The sequence below is a fragment of the Egretta garzetta genome, unplaced genomic scaffold (assembly GCF_000687185.1).
Source record: "Egretta garzetta isolate BGI_Z169 unplaced genomic scaffold, ASM68718v1 scaffold112, whole genome shotgun sequence".
NCBI classification, from domain to species: domain Eukaryota; kingdom Metazoa; phylum Chordata; class Aves; order Pelecaniformes; family Ardeidae; genus Egretta; species Egretta garzetta.
Window position 1 is genome coordinate 1,673,564 of NW_009258884.1, and position 23,063 is coordinate 1,696,626.

The 23,063-nt window shown below is 39.8% G+C and overlaps 1 protein-coding gene across 3 annotated transcripts in view; it reads left to right on the plus strand.

The window, feature by feature from the left end:
• The first annotated feature begins 1,269 nt into the window (after positions 1–1,269).
• Positions 1,270–23,063, plus strand: part of TRIM37 (tripartite motif containing 37) — a 35,858-nt gene continuing 14,064 nt past the window's right edge. For 2 of the 3 annotated variants that reach the window (XM_009633941.2, XM_035889621.1), the window contains exons 1-18: positions 1,270–1,370; positions 3,405–3,445; positions 4,521–4,637; positions 5,858–5,945; positions 6,812–6,934; positions 8,293–8,416; positions 9,897–9,964; positions 11,262–11,386; positions 12,758–12,808; positions 13,250–13,331; positions 14,877–14,953; positions 15,416–15,595; positions 16,304–16,418; positions 16,649–16,861; positions 17,264–17,400; positions 18,114–18,211; positions 19,608–19,808; positions 21,906–22,217. In XM_009633941.2, the coding sequence (XP_009632236.2) occupies positions 1,302–1,370; positions 3,405–3,445; positions 4,521–4,637; positions 5,858–5,945; positions 6,812–6,934; positions 8,293–8,416; positions 9,897–9,964; positions 11,262–11,386; positions 12,758–12,808; positions 13,250–13,331; positions 14,877–14,953; positions 15,416–15,595; positions 16,304–16,418; positions 16,649–16,861; positions 17,264–17,400; positions 18,114–18,211; positions 19,608–19,808; positions 21,906–22,217 (2,221 nt within the window). In that variant the 5' untranslated portion in view covers positions 1,270–1,301. The remainder of the gene's footprint in view (positions 1,371–3,404; positions 3,446–4,520; positions 4,638–5,857; positions 5,946–6,811; positions 6,935–8,292; positions 8,417–9,896; positions 9,965–11,261; positions 11,387–12,757; positions 12,809–13,249; positions 13,332–14,876; positions 14,954–15,415; positions 15,596–16,303; positions 16,419–16,648; positions 16,862–17,263; positions 17,401–18,113; positions 18,212–19,607; positions 19,809–21,905; positions 22,218–23,063) is intronic. The other variant, XM_035889620.1, reaches the window with a different exon arrangement.

Here is a 23,063-nt window from a genome sequence, read left to right on the forward strand (position 1 = left end):
GGTGGGCAGGGATGCGCCTGGCGCGGAGCGCGGTGTGCGCTGGTGAGCGGGGCGGGAGGAGGGGGCACGCAGTTCTTTCACGCAGTCGAGGTTAGAAAATAAACCGGCGGAGCCTCGGGGGTGCCTGTCCCGGAGGTGGATGGAGACCTGGCGCTGCCCGGCCTGGCACGCCTGAAGGCGCAGTCCCCAGCGGTGTCTGGCTGCAGCCTGGGCAGCTTGCACGCATTGCTGTGGGCCCTATTAATAGCAGCCAAACAGGAGAAGAATATAAAAGACCTCGTGTCATAATTTCCTGTGAACGCATGTGTTGCATTTTAATGGTTTCGCGACCATTACAGAAGACGCTAACGTATGGGGGATACTGTGGTGTTGACGCTCTGCCTCACTTTTGTGCTGATTCATAATTTCAACTCTGAGGGGAAAAAAATTAGCCCATCTGAAGAATCTCTCAAAGTTCTGATAGTTAAGGCCAGAAGAGATCTGACTCCTGTACAATACAGGATGTAAAACTTCTTTATCAGTGAAAAATCTATGAGTATGGAAAGCAGACATTGCTTGGCATTTCAAAATACCTTTCTCACTTTGGGAATGGAGAGAGACGAGGTGATTGTATTCTCAAACAAAATGCTTCTCTCTTCAAATGGGTGTAGTAAAACAATATATTAAATTGTATTTTTTTTGCCCAAGGTTAGTTAAATGGAGGGTGAGGGGGTGTGGAAATTGTGGAGCAAGTGCTAATGGTAGACCTTAAAAGAATGTAAGTCTTGTAAAAGTTAAAAAAAAAAAAAAAAAAAGCAAGCCCTGTCCAATTCAACCCCTCTCATTAGCATTCTGCTACATGCATACATGCACTTAGAATGCTTTTGAATTAGTTCAGTGCCAGTACATTGAAACGCCTGCGTTCAGAATCTGCAGGTACAGCACAGTTTCTTCTGGCAACTGTTCAATCCCATCTGAACATGAGTAGGAATAATATCTTGGCTACAGAAAGGCCCTCTTGGAAAAAGATAAACCACACAAAATAACTGTTCATCGAAGAAGAATAAGAATAGCATTATGCAGTGGGTGCTGAGAGCTGGGGTAGTGTAGGAGAAGGTTTGGGGGAGAGCGTGGTATGTGACTTGGTATCTCCCTCTGACATGTGCTATCCATAGCTGTTTGGAATGGGACTGTACTTGTGAAACCTGGTGCTTTGCCTGGAAAATAAATGCAACTCTGATACATTTGAAGTATGTGGCTTAACAACAGTGATAATCTACCCTTTGCAGAGCATTGCGGAAGTGTTCCGATGTTTTATTTGTATGGAGAAATTGCGCGATGCACGCCTGTGTCCTCATTGCTCCAAGCTGTGCTGTTTCAGTTGTATTCGGGTGAGTTTGCTTATTATAGTTTATTCTTGCAAATGTATGAACTTAAAAACTACTGATCTTAGGAACACGTTCTTGCTTCTTTCTTGTCCCTTTTCCTGGAGTTCCAAGGATTCCTTTTTCCTGCTCTGTGCTCGTTAGTTTCCCTTTCAAAATCTTCTATGACACCCTGAAGAAAAACTAGGCAGACTGTGCGTTGCATCCAGTAGTGCTAATTATAGGGACTATCTGGAATAATCGGTTTTAAGAAACAGACATATAACAATCCCTTCTTCAGCATCTTTTGAGAGTCAGTGATGCCTTTGTGGAAGACAGAAGTTGTAACAGGAATCAAATGCTGGCTTTGCATCTGTCAGCATGGAATGCTGGAAGGTCATAACATCACCTCTTGTCATAGAATCATAGAATGTTTTGGGTTGGAAGGGACCCCTAGAGGTCATCTAGTCCAACCCCCCCGCAGGAGCAGGGACACCGCTAACTAGATCAGGTTGCTCAGAGCCCCGTCCAACCTGGCCTTGAATGTTTCCAGGGATGGGGCCTCCACTACCTCTCTGGGCAACCTGTTCCAGTGTTTTACCACCCTCATTGTAAAGAACTTCTTCCTTATATCTAGTCTAAACTAGATGTTTTTAAATGCTTACCAAACTAGTATGATATGATCAGATACGGGCTACATCTTTCTTGAAGGAGTCTGGTATAGCAGGCTGAAGCAGCATCTGAAGTACCTCAAATTCATTTGTTAAGGTCATGGTTACCAATGTGTAACAATTCGGTTCCAAGTCCACACGCTGTTACGTGTTAGCGTAGCAGGAGAAGGTTCAGCTGAGGTTTTCAGACCTCCGGTGGTATTTCCAGCAATCGGAACAATCATCATTCCCTTTGAAAGCTCTGACAGGAACTATAGGTGAAGGATTTGTGTTACATATAAAGAATGTTACATGACATATTGTTGCTGGGTGGTGAGAGATTATTCATGAGAATCTTTAAATGTAGTAGTGAGCTGACAAATACAAGCCCTTCAACTGCTGAGCTTTTACACTTGTGAGTTGTAGCGAGTGGGCAGGTGAAGTTCTTCCCTCAGCTACTTGTCTTTGGAGCTTTCTGGAAGAGAAACATTCAGAGAGTCCTTATGGATTTGATCATTGAACTGCAGGTATCTAACTTGTGTATAGAATCATTTGGTTGGAAAAGACCTTTAAGATCATCGACCCCAACCATACTGTCCACATCTAAGCCGTGTCCCTAAGTGCCTTGTCTGCTCATCTGTTAAATCCCTCCCGGGATGGGACTCAACCACTTCCCTGGGCAGCCCTTTCCAGTGCCTGATAACCCTTTCAGTGAAGAAATTTTTCCTAATACCCAACTTAAACCTCCCCTGGCACAACTTGAGGCTGTTTCTTCTCATCCTATCGCTTGTTACCTGGGAGCAGAGCCCGACCCCCCCCTGCTCCCCCCTCCTGTCAGGCAGTTGCAGAGGGTGATAAGGTCTCGCCTCAGCCTCCTCTTCCCCAGGCTGAACACCCCCAGTGCCCTCAGCTGCTCCCCATCAACCTTGGGCTCCAGACCCCTCACCAGCTTCATTTCCCTTCTCTGGACGTGCTCCAGATAGAAAAAGCTCAAGTATAAATAGCTTGAGAGGAAGAAATAAGTTACCTGGAAGACTAATAATTTAGACTCTGAAAAATACGCTTATTGTATCTTTTGCTTTCTTTCATTGAAACGTGCTCTTCAGTCTATGACTATGGCAGTCCGTGTGTGGTTTCTGATGGAATATTTGGTACCTCAAAATTCTCTGTATAATTTTAACTGAAGTGCTTTTGACATCTAAAGAAAAGAGGTTGCTTTGTTACTAAGATACAAATAGCAGCTTCTTCTGTGACTAAGTGGTTGAACAGTTAAATTACAAATCTGTAAGAAAAGGAAAAAATATAGGAAGACTAATAAAAAGCAGTAACTCCTAATTAATGACAGAATGTACTTGCTTGCAGTTCTTTTCTTACAGTCTCTTCAAAAATGTTTTTCTTTTTTCCTTCATAGCGTTGGCTGACTGAACAAAGAGCGCAGTGCCCTCATTGTAGGTAAGGTATTTTTAATATCAGAAATAATTATCAGGAATTGGGTGTACTGTCCTGATACGATCGATCTTTTTTCAGTGCAGGTTGCACTAAATTTGTAAGCTTGATTTTTGAGGCCTGCCTGCTGTTGCTATAAAAATTTACACTGGTATAATACTTACTCTAAAATATGGTTTAGGTTCATGACAAGCTAAGCAAGCTCTTTGTTCTTCCTGTATTACATTGCTGTTTTCAGTGCACGTAGTTGGTGTAATAAGAGTAACTAGATGGTATTCCCCTTACAACTCTTTATATTCTTCTTGCAAGAGTCAGAGACCAGAAACTTCAGTTTTCAGACTGGAATGTGTACGTTTTTTTTATATCTACAGTTTGTGAGACTTACCTTATGTGTTGCCGATCTGTCTGGGAGGTAGCTACAAAGTGTTGTTTGGTTTGGTTTTGTTTGTTTTTTTTTAAATGTGATGCCCCTCCTCATCCCCTCAAGCCTTGGCACCCCTTAGCATTTCTAGTTTTTGTGTACCTAGTGATTCTAGCTCTTGATAGACCAAAAATTGGAAGGTAGCGTATTTTTTTTTCCCCTAATGGAAGGGAGGTATTTAAAAACAACTAACCAACCATTTCTGCAGAACTTTTTTAATATTCAGCTTTTCAAGTATTTGATCAAGACCTCTAAAATGCTGGTAAGGAGGTAAATATATCTACATTTTACACTGAAGCACTGCCCTGGGGATAGTTGAATAATGGGAGAAATTGAAGAAGCACTGAGAAATGAAATTATTTGCCCAGCGTTATCCAGGAGCCTATAAAGAAATCTGGAAATAGTTCTTGGGTTCCCCGTGAAGCTGTTCTGTATGTCATTGTGGGGTGGTTCGTTGTGGTTCCCGCCTCCCCCCAGCCCCCAAATGAGCAAATCGACTTAAACATTACTTTTTTTTTTTTTAAATTACTAGTACAACTTCAGCTTTTTGCCTGTGACTTTTCTGATAGTGTACAATTGATGAACTGAATTCACTTCAATGCTTCTCTTTTAGCTCCTGGAGCTGAGTTCTTGCTCTAACTCTAGCAATGCTTCTTGCAGAGCCCCGCTGCAGCTACGAGAGCTCGTAAACTGTCGTTGGGCAGAAGAGGTCACACAACAGCTTGATACGCTTCAACTGTGCAATCTCACAAAACATGAAGAAAATGAAAAAGACAAGTAAATGGAGCATTCTTCACTTAAAAGTGTTTTGCAGTTTGCCTTATAGGAGCAGGCTTTTAATTTCAGCTCATTTTTTAAAATCAGGGAATAAACTGATAACTTTTACATACTTCAAAGCTGAATTGTACTCAGTGTCTGAGTAAAAGTTGGAGTTCATTTCTGTCATACTTAATGGAACGAGAAAGGCTCTTCAGTGCCTGACTAGAAAACTACTACTATTTCTAGTTTGCCTCTATATAGTTAAAACGAGAGACATGGGAAGCTTGAAGGGTAGTAATACTTCCTAAGGCTTTTAGCCCTTCTTAGTGACCATACATCTGAAATAAAAGTCTTCTCTCAATGGCTTGCTCATTTGGCAGTCCCATTAAGACTGTGGGTGCTGCTTTGGTGTCTCAGCACATAAAAGCAGAGAAGCTGTTCTGAGAAGATGCCTTCTACTCCCTTGCAAAACTGTAATTGACAAACCCAGTTTGAGATCAAAGAAAATACATAGAGTCCCACAGAAAGCACTACTATTGCTATATCTGTCACGTTACTGCTGTTCGTTCTCCTTCCTTGTCTTTGGAGCCTCCGGTATTTTCCGATACATTCTCTTCCTAGGAGCAACTATCAGTACTTTCTCAGCAGGCTTTTCTCCTGGTTTTATCCCATTACCAGAGCTATTATGTGTTTTAAGATATATTCTGGAGATTTGGAGGAGAAAAGTGTGAGAAGCAGCATTGAAAAATGGATGGGGACGAATTATGTGTTCTATACCTGCCCCCTCCCCAGGTTCCTGGCTGCTGATGGAGGGGGAAGGGAGAGACATGTATTTCGGGTCTGGCCTGCTCTGCGCTCAGTTTCTTGATTGATGCTGTTCCTCAGATTTTAAGAAGTGACGAAGATCAGTTTGTCCAAAAAGCTTATGAGTCATTGCTCTGGATTTTAAAAATGTGAAGTATTAACTTCTAGAATTCTGAGCTTGATTCACTGATGATATCCTTTATCTGCTGGCTAGAAATCCAGTTTTAGTAATGTACTTTCTCTCTATCTGTGTGAGACACTTCCTGAGAGCAACAGTTATCTTACAAAGGGTTTTTACTGAATATAAGTATTCTTGCAAAAGTATGGTCCTTTACTCTCAGTACCGGGTAGTAAAACAAGTGAAAATATTAAATTGGGTTTGCAGAAAATTCGTAGTTATTTTCTGTTGATGATATGTGTATTATTTGCTTAAGGTGTGAAAATCATCATGAAAAGCTTAGTGTTTTCTGCTGGACCTGTAAGAAGTGTATCTGCCACCAGTGTGCGCTTTGGGGAGGAATGGTAAGAAGAGACTTGGTTGCTTATGTGCACATGGTATGTTACAATAAGAGACTGCAAGCATTGTGTTTGGCAGCAGTTTGAAGAAATAGAAATGCTATGACACTGTTGTAATGGCTGTTGAATTGCCAAGCAAATACTGTAGTTGCATGTGCGTGTATAATTTAATGTGGACATTGGTTGTGAAAGGGGATACCTTCTGTTTATAAATAGAAAAGGAAATCGAATGTTTTTGCCGAAAGGAGGTCAGAATTACCTTCCTTGTTACAAACTTTATGATGTCTTGGACAAACCGTACATGGCGCGGAGAAGCTTGTGGGCAAAGGAAGTCTTTCTCAGAGAATATAGATAACACTTAGATTATTTAAATGTCCTGGCCTGTAATCTTGAATATCTTCAAAGCTCTGTTAGTAGCATAATTCACCATGCTGTTTATCCTTTTGATTGAGTATTTCAAGGAGAGACTGCTGTCATTGTTTGGAATATAAGCGTTTAACAGTGTGCTGCCTTTGTTTGGGAAGGGTGTTTTAATAATAGTAATAATAAAAATAAGATAACCCTTCTGTCATTATTTTATTTGTTAGAGAATTGCACAGTGAATGAAGCAGTTTATTTTTGGAGGGCTGTTGAGACTCCAAATAACTCTTGACAGGAAGCTTTGATGGTATGAAAGCCAAATTCATGACTTACGAAGGGAAGTGAAAGACAGGCTTCCTACATACAATCTGCTTTGGAACTTTTCCAAAATGAGTGATACACTAGGAGGCTTTCTTCCCCTCTCTTTCAGTAATTTAATAGGAGTGGAATAAAGTTAAAATGGGATGCTCTATTATTTCTCCCCTCCTCCCTCCCTTTTTCTTTTTTAACAGCATGGAGGACATACATTTAAGCCACTGGCAGAAATCTATGAACAACACGTCACAAAAGTAAATGAAGAAGTGGCAAAGCTTAGGAGAAGACTCATGGAATTGATCAGTTTGGTGCAAGAAGTGGTAAGAAATTGGTCCAAGATAACGTTAAGTTTTCCTGTAGTACGCCATTGTCTAAGGATAACTGTAAAGTGGGAAATGGAAATACTGTGCCATTTCACACGCTCGTGATGTTTTCAGTACCCGTTCAGAAGCTGTTGCTTCTGTGAAGGTAATCAGATTATCCCACAGACAGAAGTTTTTACTTTTTAGTTATATTCTTTTTATACTACGTGGAAAGGTCAACATATTCTCAATACTGTTTTTGTAGTTGCTGGACAGAAAAAGATGGGAGTGAGCTAACAGGGAATTTTTCTTTTGGTGTATGCTATTTAAAAGCTGGACTTGTGCAGTTCTTTGAAAGATGTGTTTTTGTCAACACTTAGGAGCAGTCTGCCATGCTAAACAAGTATAAAAATGCGTTATTGTAATAGAGCTTATTTTCCTTTCTTTAGGAGAATAAACTACGAGTATATTTGAGCCTACAGGATGGGCTGTAAAGCAGCTCACCGGTTAGAGATTTGAAGTTTGTGTACCTTCTTTTTCCTCCCCTTAGGGGTAAATGTGTTAGACATCCAAATATCGACATGTTCAGGTTTGGCAGTTTCAGTGGGAACTCCAACAATTTAACATGGTTTCTTGTATTCTAGGAAGGATTATTTTTGTGTTCTGCTGAATGCTGTTACATTTATTGTGTAGTCTTTGTGGAAATAAATTAAGGTGTGGTTTTAAGCAGGTTTCCACATGGTTTTTGTCTATGCTGTTTTTCACATAGTTGTTTGCCACGCGCAGTGGTAGGTTAGCTCTGCTTCAGTTCAAATATGACCGTTGCATCACCAGGTGGGCTACTTGTATTTGTAAAATGTTGAGAGAATTGTAGCCTTGTCCTCCAGGGTGAAGGGCACAATTTTTATCAAATTGTTCTTGTTACCAAGAAGGTAAATCTTCTGTGCTGCTCAAGTTACAGAAGAGAAACTGGCAGTTGTATTTACAAATTTTGATACTAAAGAACCCCTGTATGACAAATCTCTATGTAATGAGAAAATATTGCTCAACTTTACTGTTAACCTTTGGTCACCCACCAGAGGGCATGCTTATGTATTCCGTAAAAGTCAAAGGATATTTACAACTGGCAACAGGAATAGCCTGTAATACAGCTCATCTGAAAACACATTCCTATTTTCTTATTCTAAACATTCAAGCTTCACTAAGACGAGGATTATTTTTTTTCCCTCACAGAAGAATAGGGCTGGAGGGGACTCTAGGGAGGCCCTAGGCATTTCTGGCATCTGAGAGAGTGGAGTCAACGTGTAAATGAGTGAAACATGCAAAAGTGTGAAGGCTTTCTTTTTGTGCATGTTTTTTCCTGAACCCTGTTTTAGGAGAGGAATGTGGAGGCAGTGCGTAGTGCGAAGGATGAACGAGTTCGGGAAATCAGGAATGCAGTGGAGATGATGATTGCCCGGTTAGACACTCAGCTGAAGAATAAGCTTATAACATTAATGGGTAGGTATTCACCCAATCCTTTATGAGTAGGAGCAATATATTAACAATGTGTACATCTATTGAGAAACTTTCTTGCCCTGGGAATATGACTCCTTACGCACTTTATGGTGTTAAGTGAGGTAACTGCTGACAGAAAACTTCTACCTGCAGCAAAGCTTTTAGTTAATTATGTAGTTACTGTGATACAGTTCTAAGTTGTTAGCTGTAACCTGGTTTTGTGTATAGTGACTTGGAGAACATTTCCATCTAATTGGAAGATGTTTAGTACCTTTCACCTAAAGTGTTTTTACACCATCATTTGTGTTAGCCCAGAAGTCCATCTTTGTAATTTGACATCTGTGTAATATATACTCATTTTAATGTAATTTTTAAAAAATTAGAAGTCTATATGAGATGTCTGGTGAGCAACAGTTCAGATCCATACATACAGGCAGCCTTGTCTGCAAATGAAGAACATGGCATCTGGCATCAGAGCTGCTAGTTTGGTTCCTGACACTTTTGCTAACTGGACACTGGTCACTTTAGCTCTCTTTTGGTATAAATAGAGGTGAGAAGATGGGTGGTACACTTACAGGTATTGAAGCTTACAGAAGCAACACTACTGAAAATTAAACATAGCTTATAACAAGAAGGACGGAATGTTCCTCAGCTGGCTATAACTCAACTGATTTTGCCTTGGTTTTTCCACGTGCGCTTTCATTTGTGTAAGTGCATCGATAGAAGCACGTACTAAAGGTGACATTCGTACATTCATACATATTTTGTGCCTATATCAAATACAGTAATCAGTCACAAGATTTGTTTTAGTGTGTACTGATTAAAGATCAGTCTTAAAGCTGTGGTAGAATGTCTTAATTACTCATATGTACAGGTTACCATTTTGTCCCTGTATCACCTTTTTTCTAACAACTGCCAAACACTCTTCAGGTATGTAATGTATGATGGAGGCAAAGTAAATCCCCATGGTAGAAAACAGACAAATGGGACTTGGGTATTTATTCTTTCTCATTGTGGTCTTCATGCTAGTTGAAATGCACAGACACGTTTAAACATTGTTTGTTGTTTTTTTATAAAGAAAGAACTTCAAACATCAAAGCAAGAGTAATGGTGGCTTTTAGGAGAAAAGCGTCAGCTAATATAAAAGAGGCGCTTGTCTGGATGAGAGCAAATTCAGTGAAGTCAAACCTGCTTTTTATGTCCAAAAAAGCACCCCAAAACAACAAACCTGCCATTTCTGGGACACAGAATGTTTCATTACTGTCTTAACCTCAAGTGAGTTCTTCACTACAGCTCTAATTAAAAATGTAGGCTTGCTTTTAAAATGCTTTCTCAATCAACCTTGGTATATTTAGAAATCCTTTACCTTAGTAGGTTCTGGGGCAGCTTCCAGGTAAAAAAAAAAATAAAAAAACTCAGTTTCTTAAAAATCCAGTGAGTATGGCTTTTTTTTCTGTAAACATGTCTTCTTGTCTTTAAACAGGTCAAAAGACATCGCTTACTCAAGAAACTGAACTTCTGGAATCCCTGCTTCAAGAAGTAGAACATCAGGTGATGATGAGAAGAGCTGAAACGTTGTGTTACACAGATCCCTTCTCAGTTGGCTTTTCTTATTTTATTTATTTTTAAACTATTAATTGATGGATATTTCTTGAAGGTATCTTTTCATTTAAGTGGCCTTCAGTTGCACAATTTCTTCATATAAACAAGTATGTCTTCTAGAAATAATGAAAGGTGTTCTGTTGCTGGAGAAGCTAATACAAAGATTAATAGCAATATCAAATACAACTACATGGTTACGTGTTTGTTTAAGGCAACGTAGCATTTAGACAGTGTGGGTAGATTCTGTTCTGCTGCTGGCAGCTGCGTATGAATAGTGGTGGCTATAAATGGAGAATAAACAAAAATGTTCTGTTTCTCTTTGTGCTTTTTGAGGAAAACTGAACAGGTTCTAGTTCTTTTATTCCTGTCCACCTGTCTTTCCAAGGAGATGACATGGTATCACTCTAAAGAGTTTTAGAAAGTAGAGTACTAGCTATTCAAGGAACATGTAAGCTTGGATTATTATTTTTTTTTCTTTTCAAAATCTGAAAAGACCTTTGTTATTACACTGGTTTTGTAAGATATCTCAAATGAAGTGGGTTTTTTTGGGCTGCTATTTAAGATAATACAGACTTTGCTTTGTTCAAATTTGGATGAGCAGAAATACAGTGCTTGGCAATACAGCAGTAAAGGAATAACTAAACCGTAACAGAACTATCTAATGTCACAGGATCTTGTGTCGATGTGCTGTGATGTATTTGAGCAAATTATCCCAACGTCTAATTAAGCATCCTTTCCAGATTGATATACTTTGTTATTGTTGCATAAACACAGTAATTGATGTTGCTTGGTATTAATCAGACACCCGATACATAAATAAGTTTAACTGAAGCGAAGTACATAGTAGTTGCTGTAACTTTCATTGTAGAATTTGGCAGAGTCTTAAATATTCAGGACTTCCCAAATGGGTTGCGCAGACTTTGGAGTGACACAGAATTAGGATATCTATTTTAATTTCCTAACAGAAATTTTAGAACATGTGACCATTGGCTATCATAGGCAAATTCTTAGTCTTGGGAGCTGACAGTTTCAAGGGAACAAAAAGCCAAGCAAATGAAATTAAAAAAAAAAAACCAAACAAACAAAAAAACCCAAACCAACCTCCAAGTTTAATTTTACATTGCATTGAGGGTAATCTTTCTGAAGCTGTGACAGACATGCAATTTATTTGTTTAAAAACAAGTGGTCAAAACCTATGGTTTCTACTAACGACATAAGGATTTTTTTTTTGGTTTTGCCCATATAGTTGCGATCATGCAGCAAGAGTGAGTTGATATCCAAAAGTTCAGAGATCCTGATGATGTTCCAGCAGGTTCATCGGAAGCCTATGGCCTCATTTGTCACTACTCCTGTCCCCCCAGACTTCACAAGGTAAGCGCTGCATTTCCTTTCTGTTGTAGTTTGAACTTGAAAGCCATCTTACAGTTTTGTTTTGCTTGTTAAAAAATATTTAAAGTAACTTAGAGGAGAGTATCTCTTTCCCGTTTTACTGTACCACCGTATGGAGGAGGGTGTTCCATGTAGTCATGCATGTCAGCCTTTTGTAAAACTAGGACAGGAGAGTACCACTGTATTTCAACATGTGGGTTTGAAAGAGTGGGTGATAGGCGGCTGATGGATAGGTTGCTGGAGAGCTTGCGTGATACCCACCCATAGCGAAGGGCAGTTGTACTTCTTAGCCATATGAGCAATGGCAATGGTAATCTGTGGGGTAACGTGATTCTGTCCCTTTCTGTGTTAAAACTGATATCTCTGACTGAATTTAGGTCCACGCTTGTACACTGAAAATTACAAACTGCTTAACTTGCTCTTCTTAGTAACCTATGTCGCAAGTAGGCTTTTCTGTTCCAGCAGGGCTTATTTTATGTCTGCAGTCCCTGCTGGGGAGTCAGGACAGTGGGTTCCAGCTGACAATTTTTTTTTTCTTTTTTACGCTTAGTTTACTGATTTGTCCTTTTTCTCTTATTATTGGGTCATTCAGTATATAATTGCAAGATTCTCATGAGATGCCTCTGCAGGTCACCTTAATTCAGAATATATAGCCAAAATCACTTCATAACACAGTTCTTCATAAAGAGAGTGCAGCTGGTGCTGGGTTCTGAGGAAGTCTGTTGAAAATTCAGGCTAGCTGGCTGAAAAGCGTCTGCAAAAAATTGAAAGTAGAAGTCTTAGAAGAATTCCTCATAATTTTGTGTTCTCTAGCAAGAATCAGTTTGGCCTGCTTTTAAATGCAATCTCAAAACTATGGTCCTGGCATGTTTTCTGAAAAGAATAATTAAATAGGTCTCCGAGGCGAGTTTAAATCTGAATATTCATTTTCTATTGGTAGTAAGGTATCTTCTGCTCTGAAACACAAACCATTTAAACTTGGTATTTTCAGCCGTGAAATAGTTTCATCCTTTCTAGAACTACCAAGGAGCCTTACGTTAAAAATTCACTATATCAAGAGATTATTAGCCATGGCAGGTAAAAGGGAAAATCCCCTTAAGTACTTCTGGTTCCTCTTCCCTTCATAACATAAAACATTTGTTTTGCTGTGTGATATCACATGGGCAGGTACTGGGGAGAAGGCTTATAAGTGGAATTTTCAGAAGTGCTGAAATAATGCAGTGTGGTTCTAGTGAATTTCAGTGGTGCTGGTGACCTAAATTGTCTTAAATATTTCTAAAGATTCCAAAAATTGAGCTTTTTAGTGTCATGTTATTCAACTCTAATATATTTATTTTTTCCACCCTTCCCCAGTGAATTGGTTCCAGCCTATGACTCAACTACGTTTATCTTGGAAAACTTCAGGTAAGAATGTATCCTCAATTTCTGTGAATATCGGGAAACTTTCTCTGTTTCTTCTGTGCATGAGTAGTGTTCTTTAAAACACAGAATAGTCTGTACAGAAAACTGAACCAAGCTGTAGGAGTTCAATCAGAAATCTCTTGTTTACACAGGTGAAAAACAATTAACCCTAGCTAAAACCGTTAGCTAAAAAAATTTTGCGTGATAATGGCAAACCACTTATTTTTCTTTTTAAAAAGAATTGAATATTTTTGCAAGGAATACATATATTTGTATGGACACTTAACATTTTGCATGGGCCTCATGCTGCTACATGCTCTGCAGCAAGAAGGGTGGTTCTAGAGTGTAAGAGTGCAAGTGTTTATGCAGTTTACTATCTCATGGAGGGTTTTGCTTTGTCCCAATAGCAAATGTGTTTGTTTTTTTTTTTTCCTTTCTCAATAGTACGTTGCGTCAGCGAGCAGATCCTGTTTACAGTCCGCCTCTTCAAGTGTCAGGACTTTGCTGGAGGTTAAAAGTTTATCCAGTGAGTTATATTTTCAGCTAGAGTTGTTATCCCATCCAAAACACTTAAGCAGCATTCATGTGCTTCTCTTGTACGGAGACGCCCATTAGTTTCTTCTCGTGTTGTATATAAAAAGCTGTATGAAAAGAACATAATACCATTGCAGAGTTGATCACCAACCATTGGAGTATTCCCTCTCTGCCTCCAGATAACCAGCATGAACGTTCTCACTGTAGTTAATCTGGGTAATTTAAAAGCAATTAAAAATGGGTCTTGCAAATATGCCATAGGAACTTTAATTGATACTTCTACTGTTTTTGTCTGAGTGGTTTCTGCAGACATTTCTTGCAGAACTGAGGTCTAGAATAACTCACCATATTTATGTTTATGAATAATCCTTATTTGGGAAGTTGGGAGGAGGACAAGGTATTAGTTGAAAGGGAATCTGGTTTACTGTGTGTCCAGTTCTCAAACGCTGACGTTAAAACGTGTGTATTGGACTGATGTCCTTTCGGTGGGCTGACTGCTGAGATTTCAGAAGCAATGTCTTTGCTGGTGTTGGAACGTTAACCCACAAGGTGCGATCTTTTTACAGTCCCCTAGTCTGGTCAGTGCTTCCAGGAAGCTCTGGCTGCTACTACAGCTGTGTTTGGAGAAATGGGTGTTTAGTGATGGAGTACAAGTTTTGTTAGTGATTTACCTGGCGTCTTCAGAGAACTGGATTCATCTGTTACACCCACATATGCACAGAATTGTATTCTTGCAATGCAGAGTTGAATCCCTGCATAAGTTTTCAGGGTATTGTAAATTCAGGATGGCTACATAAAGGTGTGCTGTCAGAAGGCATTGAAATTTGTTTTTTAAATGGTAAGTTGAAATGTTTCTTCAACCTAGAGGACTCAAGTTGAGCCATTCTTCATCCTTGATTAAGGTGAGTGTGATGGAGGTTTTGCCGTATTTTTTCTTAATTTCTGGTGATTCTAATATTGTTTCTCAGTTAACTGACCTAACTTTTCATGTTGCATGTTTTTTTCTAAAGAAATTGCTCTTCTTTCCAAATTTAAGTGGCTTTGAAATGCAGCTGTATAAAATATTTCAGAACTAATGTTTAACCTGAGCTGTTTTCATGTTGAGAGTTGGAGAAGAATTGGACTGTAATAAACCAATGAGTAGATTTTATGAGCTTTTTTATTGCTTTCTCTGTATGTTAGATAAATGTTTTTCCTACATTGACAAGTGTTTGTCTACTCAGTCTTCCACTTAAAATGCTAATAGAGTAACTAGAGCTCTGTTTTGAGGTTTATATCGGAGATGCCAATACTAAAGTGCATATGTGCTTCCAGATGCAAACTCCATGTTGATTCAAGTTACAGTCAGAGTTCTAGGTCAGAGAAGACTAAAAATCAAAACTGTGGCTTATAAACTAGACAACTGCTGCAGATTCTGTATTGATTGAAGCTGTTTTCTAAACTTCCAGGGTATATCAAGGTGGTTTGGTGGGGTTTTTTTCTGGTTTTTGCTTTCTTTTTGAAATTAATTTATCTTTTCTATTTTGTTTGTTTCAAGGATGGAAATGGGGTAGTACGGGGCTACTACTTGTCTGTGTTCTTGGAGCTGTCAGCTGGATTGCCGGAGACATCCAAGTAAGCAAACCTGCAGTAAGAGCAGCCATTCTTTTTTTTCTGTTCACATTTGGAGAGGTTTGCAGAGTTCAGGTTCTGTAGTGTTGCTAGGAACTGATGCAGAGCACTCTTGAAAAGAATAGTGAGACTTCTGTTGTCCATTGAGCTTTGAATCATGCCCAAAGATAATATTTTGAAGTTGTTGCTCAGTGGCTTTCTCGAGATAAAAAGCAAGTTGGCAAAACAACTGATAAGAGTATCTGTCTCCTAGTATTCAGTCCTAGAGCTGGTTTACTGCTCTACTCCCTGTTACTATTTTTATCCCCCTTGTACCGTTTATGTGCAGCAAAATTTTAAGACAATCTCCTCTTCAGTTGGGCATGCGAGCCTCCCAGGAAGTGCAGTTCTGTTAAACTTGCCGCATTCAGCAATTCGGTTACATCTTTGTTTTGGTATTAATACCTGTGGCCTTCCCCTGTATAGGTATGAGTACCGTGTAGAAATGGTTCACCAGTCCACCAACGATCCCACTAAAAACATAATTCGGGAGTTTGCCTCAGATTTTGAAGTTGGAGAATGCTGGGGGTACAACAGATTCTTTCGTTTAGACTTGCTAGCCAACGAAGGCTATTTAAACAGGCAGAATGACACGGTGATCCTAAGGTAAGGCAGACAACTCAGTGGGGCTCTTTTCTGCTATCATTTCGCAAAGTATCACACCTACTACTGAAATGGGAAATAATTAAGTAGTTGAATTTAAAATAATTGTGACATGTTTTGTCATAAATGGATTTCACTGTCATAAGCTTTAAAGAAGAAAATGTGCTGAAGGGAGTTGTGGAAACTTTAAGCGCATCTCTTTCTCTGAGAAGGAGCTACCCTTGATGCTAATAAGCCTGGGTTGGAGATCCGTAGCTAACTGAATTAAAGGAAAGGGTGTTTTCTCTCCCTCTTTAGAAACAGTTGTAGTGAGCATAGGAGCACTTTGGGGATGAAAGAAGTCTGCAATGTAAGAGAACTAATACTGTCAATTGAAATTGCAATGTTACGACAAAATATAGAAGCTTTATCCATCTACTTCAAATATTCGCTGCACAGTCCTACTCCTGCTCCTGTTAAATGCTTTGTAGTCTGCTAATTTTTTTTTAGTATTGGTTTGTGAAGATAACCATGTCTCATAACTGCCTCTCCTACAAAAAACTTACTGTTGCCATTCAGAATACTGAGTATAGAAGCACATGTTGTCTGTTAAGTTTATTTCATCACTAGATTTCAGGTTGTCTGGTGTTCTTGTGCAGGGCTTTTTAGATCTGGGGAGGGACAATGACCAACCAAAAAAAAACCCAAACTCTTTGAAATGTTCCTTTGAAGGTTCCAAGTGCGCTCACCAACCTTCTTCCAAAAGTGCCGAGATCAACACTGGTACATTGCTCAATTGGAAGCAGCTCAGACAAGTTATATCCAACAAATAAATAACCTTAAAGAAGTAAGTGGGATGTATATTACTGTAAAATTGCCTTTCACTGACCAGTAATTACCTGGTTTAGGTTACGGTGTTCAGGTTTGACAATTGTGTGCGTTTGGGTTGCTATTGGTAGTTTGATATTGGCATTACTAAAATAGTATATATGCAAGTCAACAAGCTGCTTTGATTTGATGATGATGCTCCATTGTCATCTTTTATGTGTACTTTTGTGCATCCTTCTGATATTTAAGAGGCTTGCGATTGAACTTTCCCGGACTCAGAAATCACGAGGCATTTCACCTCCAGACAGTCATCTTAGTCCCCAGAATGATGATGGTTCAGAAACGAGATCAAAGAAATCTGGACAAAGCACTGAAGTACTACTTGAGAACGTTGCTGCTCCAGGATTAGTGCGAGATAGCAAGGAAGAGGAGGAAGAGAAGATCCAGCATGAAGAATTTAATGTAGGAACTGTCTTTTTCCTGCCTCTTTGTTGATGTGTAGCTTTTTATGATAGGATAGCAGTAGAAACATAAGTGAACTTCTGAATTGTAAATGAGATTTATTATCCTCTGCGTGGAAATAGGAGATAACACACTTGAGAGCTAGCAGCGAGAGATGACACGAGAGAGATGTTCCAGAACAGAGCTAATAGGTCCCACCACAAAAAAGTTTCCGAGTTGCAGCTGAAAAATGCAACTGCTGTGCTTGTTACCAGCTTTTATTGTGCTTTGAGACCCTCCTAACTCCTGTATGATAGTGTGACTAATGGGGGAGAGAGGATTTCTGTTCACAGCTTTTGGTGAATGCATCAAAGTGCAGCTGAAATACTGCTTCTTTATAGACTTGTTCTGTTTTTCCTATAGCACGAGCTCTCTGATGGTGACTTGGATATAGATCTTGCTGGAGAAGACGAAGTGAACCACCTTGATGGTAGCAGCTCTTCAGCTAGTTCGACAGCAACCAGTAACACTGAAGAAAATGATATTGATGAAGAAACTATGTAAGTAGCTTAAAATGCCTTTCAGGTCACCACCTTGTCTCTCGGGATAATCATCCAAATTCCAATGGAAACCAATTCACTTGCTGTATCACAGTTATGATGGGGGGTATTCCAGTGCAATGTGAGGGGTATTTGCTATACTGGAAACAACATGAACTGATACAGTTAATGCTAAACACTGACTTTTCGGTCAGCTAGTTACTATCTTCCTGATCTCTTAATTTATTTCGGTGTTGTATTCAGTCTTTGACAAGTGATAGTCTGTGAAGGTTCTTTCCCAAAACACTACTGAGAAAACTGTTTCTAGACTGTAACGAACGAGAGGTTTGATATTAGGAAGTGTTGTAGTAGTAGGATAGTGACAATAAAGACAGTGACTTAAACTAGAGAATTTAACCACCTTAGCTGAGATGATAATGTCAAATCCTAGAATCTTCATTAAAACATGAGAATGTGTTGTAACACATACAAATATAGAAGTTTGCAGGATCAGATTTTTATAGTCTAGATAAGTGTGATACTTTCGGACTCTGTTAGCGAGCCAGTCATTTAATTAACACACTTCGATTTGTTCAGTTTGTGTAGTTTGGAATGCAGAAAATACTATTTACGGTGCTTCGTGTTGTTTTCAAGGTATGTGCCATAACATTTAACAGGAGCTGACAGAAGCTAATAATTGTATTCTCCCTTTTCCACCCCAATCATCTCCTAAGGTCTGGAGAAAATGACGTGGAATATAGCAGTAATATGGAGTTGGAAGAAGGAGATCTCATGGAGGATGCAGCAGCTGCTGCTACTCCTGGAGCATCAGGTATGAAAAGCAGCCTTCAGAATTCCCATATATGCGCAACACTGCTGGATTCCTTCCCCTGTTCTTCTTGGAAGCGACGCCAAGCTGCGTGTTCTGCAGGCATTTCTATTTTTGGAAATGCTGCATCATGTGGTTTGTACTGATTATTGCAGTGTAGCAGAAACATTCCATTGGTTCAATAAAAAAAAAAAAAAGGGGGTAATCTTCTGAATGTGCTTATTTAAAACTTACACATAAGTTTGGAGAGAGGCTTTTCTGCCTCTTTGAAACCCCATCCATTCTGACTGAAAGTAGACTGACAAATTTTTACTGATGTCTGTGTGGCCTCTGAATGCATGACAAATGCTCTGTAAAACCTGAAGTACATGGAGGGAATGAAGTAAAGAATCCTTACAAGTCAAGCAGAAATGCATTTTAAATGCAATAATGAAAAGGCACTCTTAACCACCTCTAGGCTGCAAGAAATCTTATAGCCCAAATTAGCCATAGGTTAATAAGATTCTGGAAGAAATGTATGTACATTGAATATAAGTACACTTCTCTATGGCAAAGATACCGGAAGTGGCATTCATTGGAAGTGGTATTTATGCTGCTGCGGAAGCCTGCTAGTGCTTGAAAGGCAGAATTCCTTAACTGTCCTGCTTTTAGCTGCTGTTTCAAAACTTCTTGAAAATTTATTGTGAGCTAGGAAATTGAGGGATGTGTCTGTCTGCTTTGAAAGGATCGCCTTTAGAGTAGGAGCACAGTGGCTGTAGGAACAGCATTCATTTAGGAGCTTTTGGAAAGTAATTTTTAACCACATTTGTAAAAGCTGATGCTTGAGCTTCCTGCATTTTCCTGCTTGAACTGTTTTCCAGTCTGAATGTTGGTAGTTTCACCTGTCTGTGTTGGAAGGGAGTTCTAGTACACTACAATTTTAATCTTGCAAGTCTAATTATTTTCTCTGAAGACTCTCTTCATCTTTGAGTGCCTTGGCCACTGTGTAATGGGAACACCGTAACACAGAGCAGAACTCAACTGAAGATCCCCCCCTTAATCTAATTGGCGGGGGGAACCTAGAAAGTTGATGTGCATTTCTTCAGAATAAATGCTCTTTTTATTGACTTGTTTACCAATCTATTTGTTAAGAGATTTACATAAAAGATATTAAATGAAATCCTTTTTTTTTCCCCCCCCTTTTTTTTTTCCCCTCTGGTGCTTTTTAGCTTAAACTTTTAGAAGTGTATGATTGCTTTCAGAATCCGTAAATCCCTGGAATAATACCGATGTCTTGTTAACTTTCTTGAAATGTTTTCATTCCTAATCTACTTGTGGAACTCTCTTTTTGTTTTTATAGGGAGTAATGCCTCACCAGTGTCATGCGTATGCACCCTCTTTCTCTGTGACTCTTCCCTAGGTTCCAGCCATGGCTATACCAGTGCAAGTGGAAGATCTTCAAGGCGGGGAGGAAGTGCCCTAGGCTCAACAGCCAGTAGCAGTTTACTAGATATAGATCCCTTAATTTTAATCCACTTGTTGGATCTAAAAGACAGAAATGGTATGGAAAACCTTTGGGGCCTTCAGCCACGTCCACCTGCCTCTCTTCTGCAGAACAGAGGTAACTACATCACCTATAAAATGATTTAATTCCACCTTGGAAATGTCTCTGAGAATGCAGTCCCAGAGTATGAAGCAGATTTGAGGAGGGGAGGGGGAAAAAAGAGGATGACAAGAAGTCCTTTTCCTTCATAGCTAAACTTCTGTGTCCTCATCTGTGCTCATCAGTGTGCTGCATCTTGCTGCCTGCCTCGATACGTTCTTTGTCTTAATGGTTGACCTCAGATTGAGAGCACTGGATGACTCAACTAAAACCAGAAGTGTGTGTCAAGGAGGGTCTTCCCGTCTGTTCTTGGGGGATGTGACTGAACTGGCTGTTTTGTGTAGCAACACTGTAGAGATACAGTTCATGCTGTTTCTCTGGCTACAACTGTGGGAGATGAATGAAAGGCCCTTTTCTAGAAGGGGTTAGCACTAAAAACCAAACCAACACGAAACGGCTATCTGCTGAGAAAGCAGTTCCACCTCACTTCACAAAGCTTGTGTACTTAGTAGCTGAGAGTACTGGCAGCATGGTGCACACTAACAAGAAAATAAATCCTGGAATTTACTTTTGTACGAAAAAGGCACTGAAAACAGAATGAGAAAAAAATGTGTGTAGTTGTAAGGCTGGAAAAGCACATGTAAGCAGTTGCGGAAGAAAAATTGATCAAAATGTCAGGAGCCAAAAATAGGGATGGCATTTAAATAATTGAAGACTTTGAAGAGTATTTGTGGTTCAGTTAGGACCCTTCAACCAAAAACAGCAATTAACTTCATGTGCAGCAAAAGCAAAGATAGCTCTGGTACCCATGGCTGTTACTGAGGTTGCTCATTTCTCTTGTTTTGTTAGTGAAGAATTAAAATAAAACCTCAATAATACATTTATCATGATTAACACTTATTTGGAGCTTGCTGGCCCACTACCACAACATCTCATTTCAGGTCATTCTGAAACAGCTATTTGGTGACTTAATAGAACAGAAAGGAAATAATGGTCCATTTGCTACAAAGAAATGCTTGCTTTTGCTGCAACAATGACATCGGTGTTACTGAATCTAAAAGCTAGCTCCAGCTATTTGTTCCTAGCTTTTTAAATGTAGTCACATAAATAGTCAGATGAATTTTCAGCTGAATGTAATCCGTATTTCCAAAAATAGAAGTCACTTCCATAAGTATGAAAAGAGGAGGCAGCATGTGAACTGAAAGTCTTGGCTCTGTTTTGCCTGGAAAAAAGCCTAGACAAAAGGACTTTAAGAGAGGGCAGTGCACTTTGTGCTGTACTACTGGAGCAAGATTAAGCTTTCCTGTTGCTTGAATAGCTTCCTGGTCATCTCTAGCTACTGGCTATGCAGCTGAAATTACCTGTTTTGCTGACATTCCGTTAAGGTTTGACTGTTCCCAGAGCTTTCTCACGTCAGTCAACTAAGAGAAAGCCGCTGTTACATTTGGAGTTTGCCAGACTTCACCTCCAAAGGTGGAGGTTTCTAAGAGCCACTTGGCTTTATGGTTTTGAACAGCTGAATTTGCAGTGAAGCACTTACAGTGCTTCAAGTAGACATCAAAGTTGATCTAATTCTGGCTGAGCAGCATGTAGGCTTACTTGGGTATTAGCTCCTTGACCTGATCTTCTGGTGCTAGGTATTTAAGGGAATTTTGTCCCTAGTTTCAGATTTCTTTGAGTTCTCTATGTTAAGATGGGATGTTGGTGGTATGAGAATCTTATGTACACACAAACAAATTTTATAAAAACATGTAACATTTCAGATGAACTGGCAGCCAGGCTTGTGGACTCAGTCTCGTCTGGCAATGTGGAGTAGCGGCTCTGTTGTCATCGGAATTCATGCAGTAGCACTGGGAGCCTTGCTTCTTCCAGCGAGCAAGGTTTGGGGCCTTCTTCCATGGCAGGCAGGGAGTGGCGATCCGCTGTCCCGGTAGCTGTGCAGTGCTTGCAACCTAAATATTATAGTGTCGTAGCTGTACAGAAGAATGTCTCTGTCCCTCGTTTTATAGCAGGGCGAAAGGTAGAATTCTTAGAGCGGTTAAAAATAGATGTCTGCTTTTGTTTGAGAACAGTTTTACTTACCTGCTGTGTTCTTTAACTTTTCCCTGGGTAAAGCATCGTCCTATTCTCTAAAAGATCGAGATCAGCGGAGACACCAGGCAATGTGGCGTGTGCCACCTGACTTGAAGATGCTGAAAAGACTGAAAACTCAGATGGCTGAAGTTCGAAGCAAAATGTCTGATGTAAAAAACCAACTGTCAGAAGTGAGAAGCAGCAATGCTGGCTCATGTGATGGACAGCCCAGCTTTTTCTCCATTGAGCAAGGAGCTTTAGCTGCCTGTGGAACAGAAAGCTGCAGCAAGCTGCAAGAAATAGGAATGGAACTACTGACAAAGTCTTCAGTTACCAGTTGTTACATAAGGAATTGTAAGTTCATAGAAAAGGGGGGGCTTTAAATGTCACTCTTACAGATGTCAGTTGTATAGGCAGTTTGTATATCCAGGCATCTGGAAATAGACCTCTTACAGTTACTCAAGTTCAGCTGTAAGAATCCAGAAAACCTGCACTGCCTTTGAGTAAGTGTTACTGAAACTGGTTTCAGCCCTTCTCTGTAAAAGCACCAAAACTTTTGCTGCGCAACCAGCAGCGCACCTAGTGCAGTGAGAATGTTCTGAAATTTAATCCAGTGTCGAACTGATCCTAGCTGAAGGTCGTTTCTTGTTGAGTGCTGCTCTGCATCTGGCCCATCTATGAGCTTGAGGGTGTTTCGTGATGCTTGCCAATGAAAAAAACCTAAAAAATTCCAGACTTGCTATACTTCAGTAACTTGAAATCTTGCTAAAATTCAGGTAAGCCAAGGTTTCTCTCTGGAGAGACTTTGCCTTTTGAAAAGTGACTTCTTTCAGAGAGGTGCCTGTGCAGGTACTGTCACTGAGTCCTACTGGCAGCACTGGTAAGCCACTGTGGAATCTTTTGGATACCAGCGTGAAGGCTGTGCAAGTGCTTTGTTGCTTATGATCCTGAATAAAAGCACTTGCTAATCCTCTTTCACTTCCCTGTTGCCTGGGAGAGGTGATTTTCCAGCCTTCTGGGTTTTGATTCAAGTTATTGCTTGGATTTTGGAGCCAAGATGAGTAAGGAATATATTATAAACATGAGTAGACTAGACAACCAGTAGAATGATTCTGTTCCTCTCCATCTCTTTCAATGCTGACCTGCAAAACAGGGCTTTTGCAACTCCAGCAAAGGTCTGTTCTGCATTTCATCTCTTCT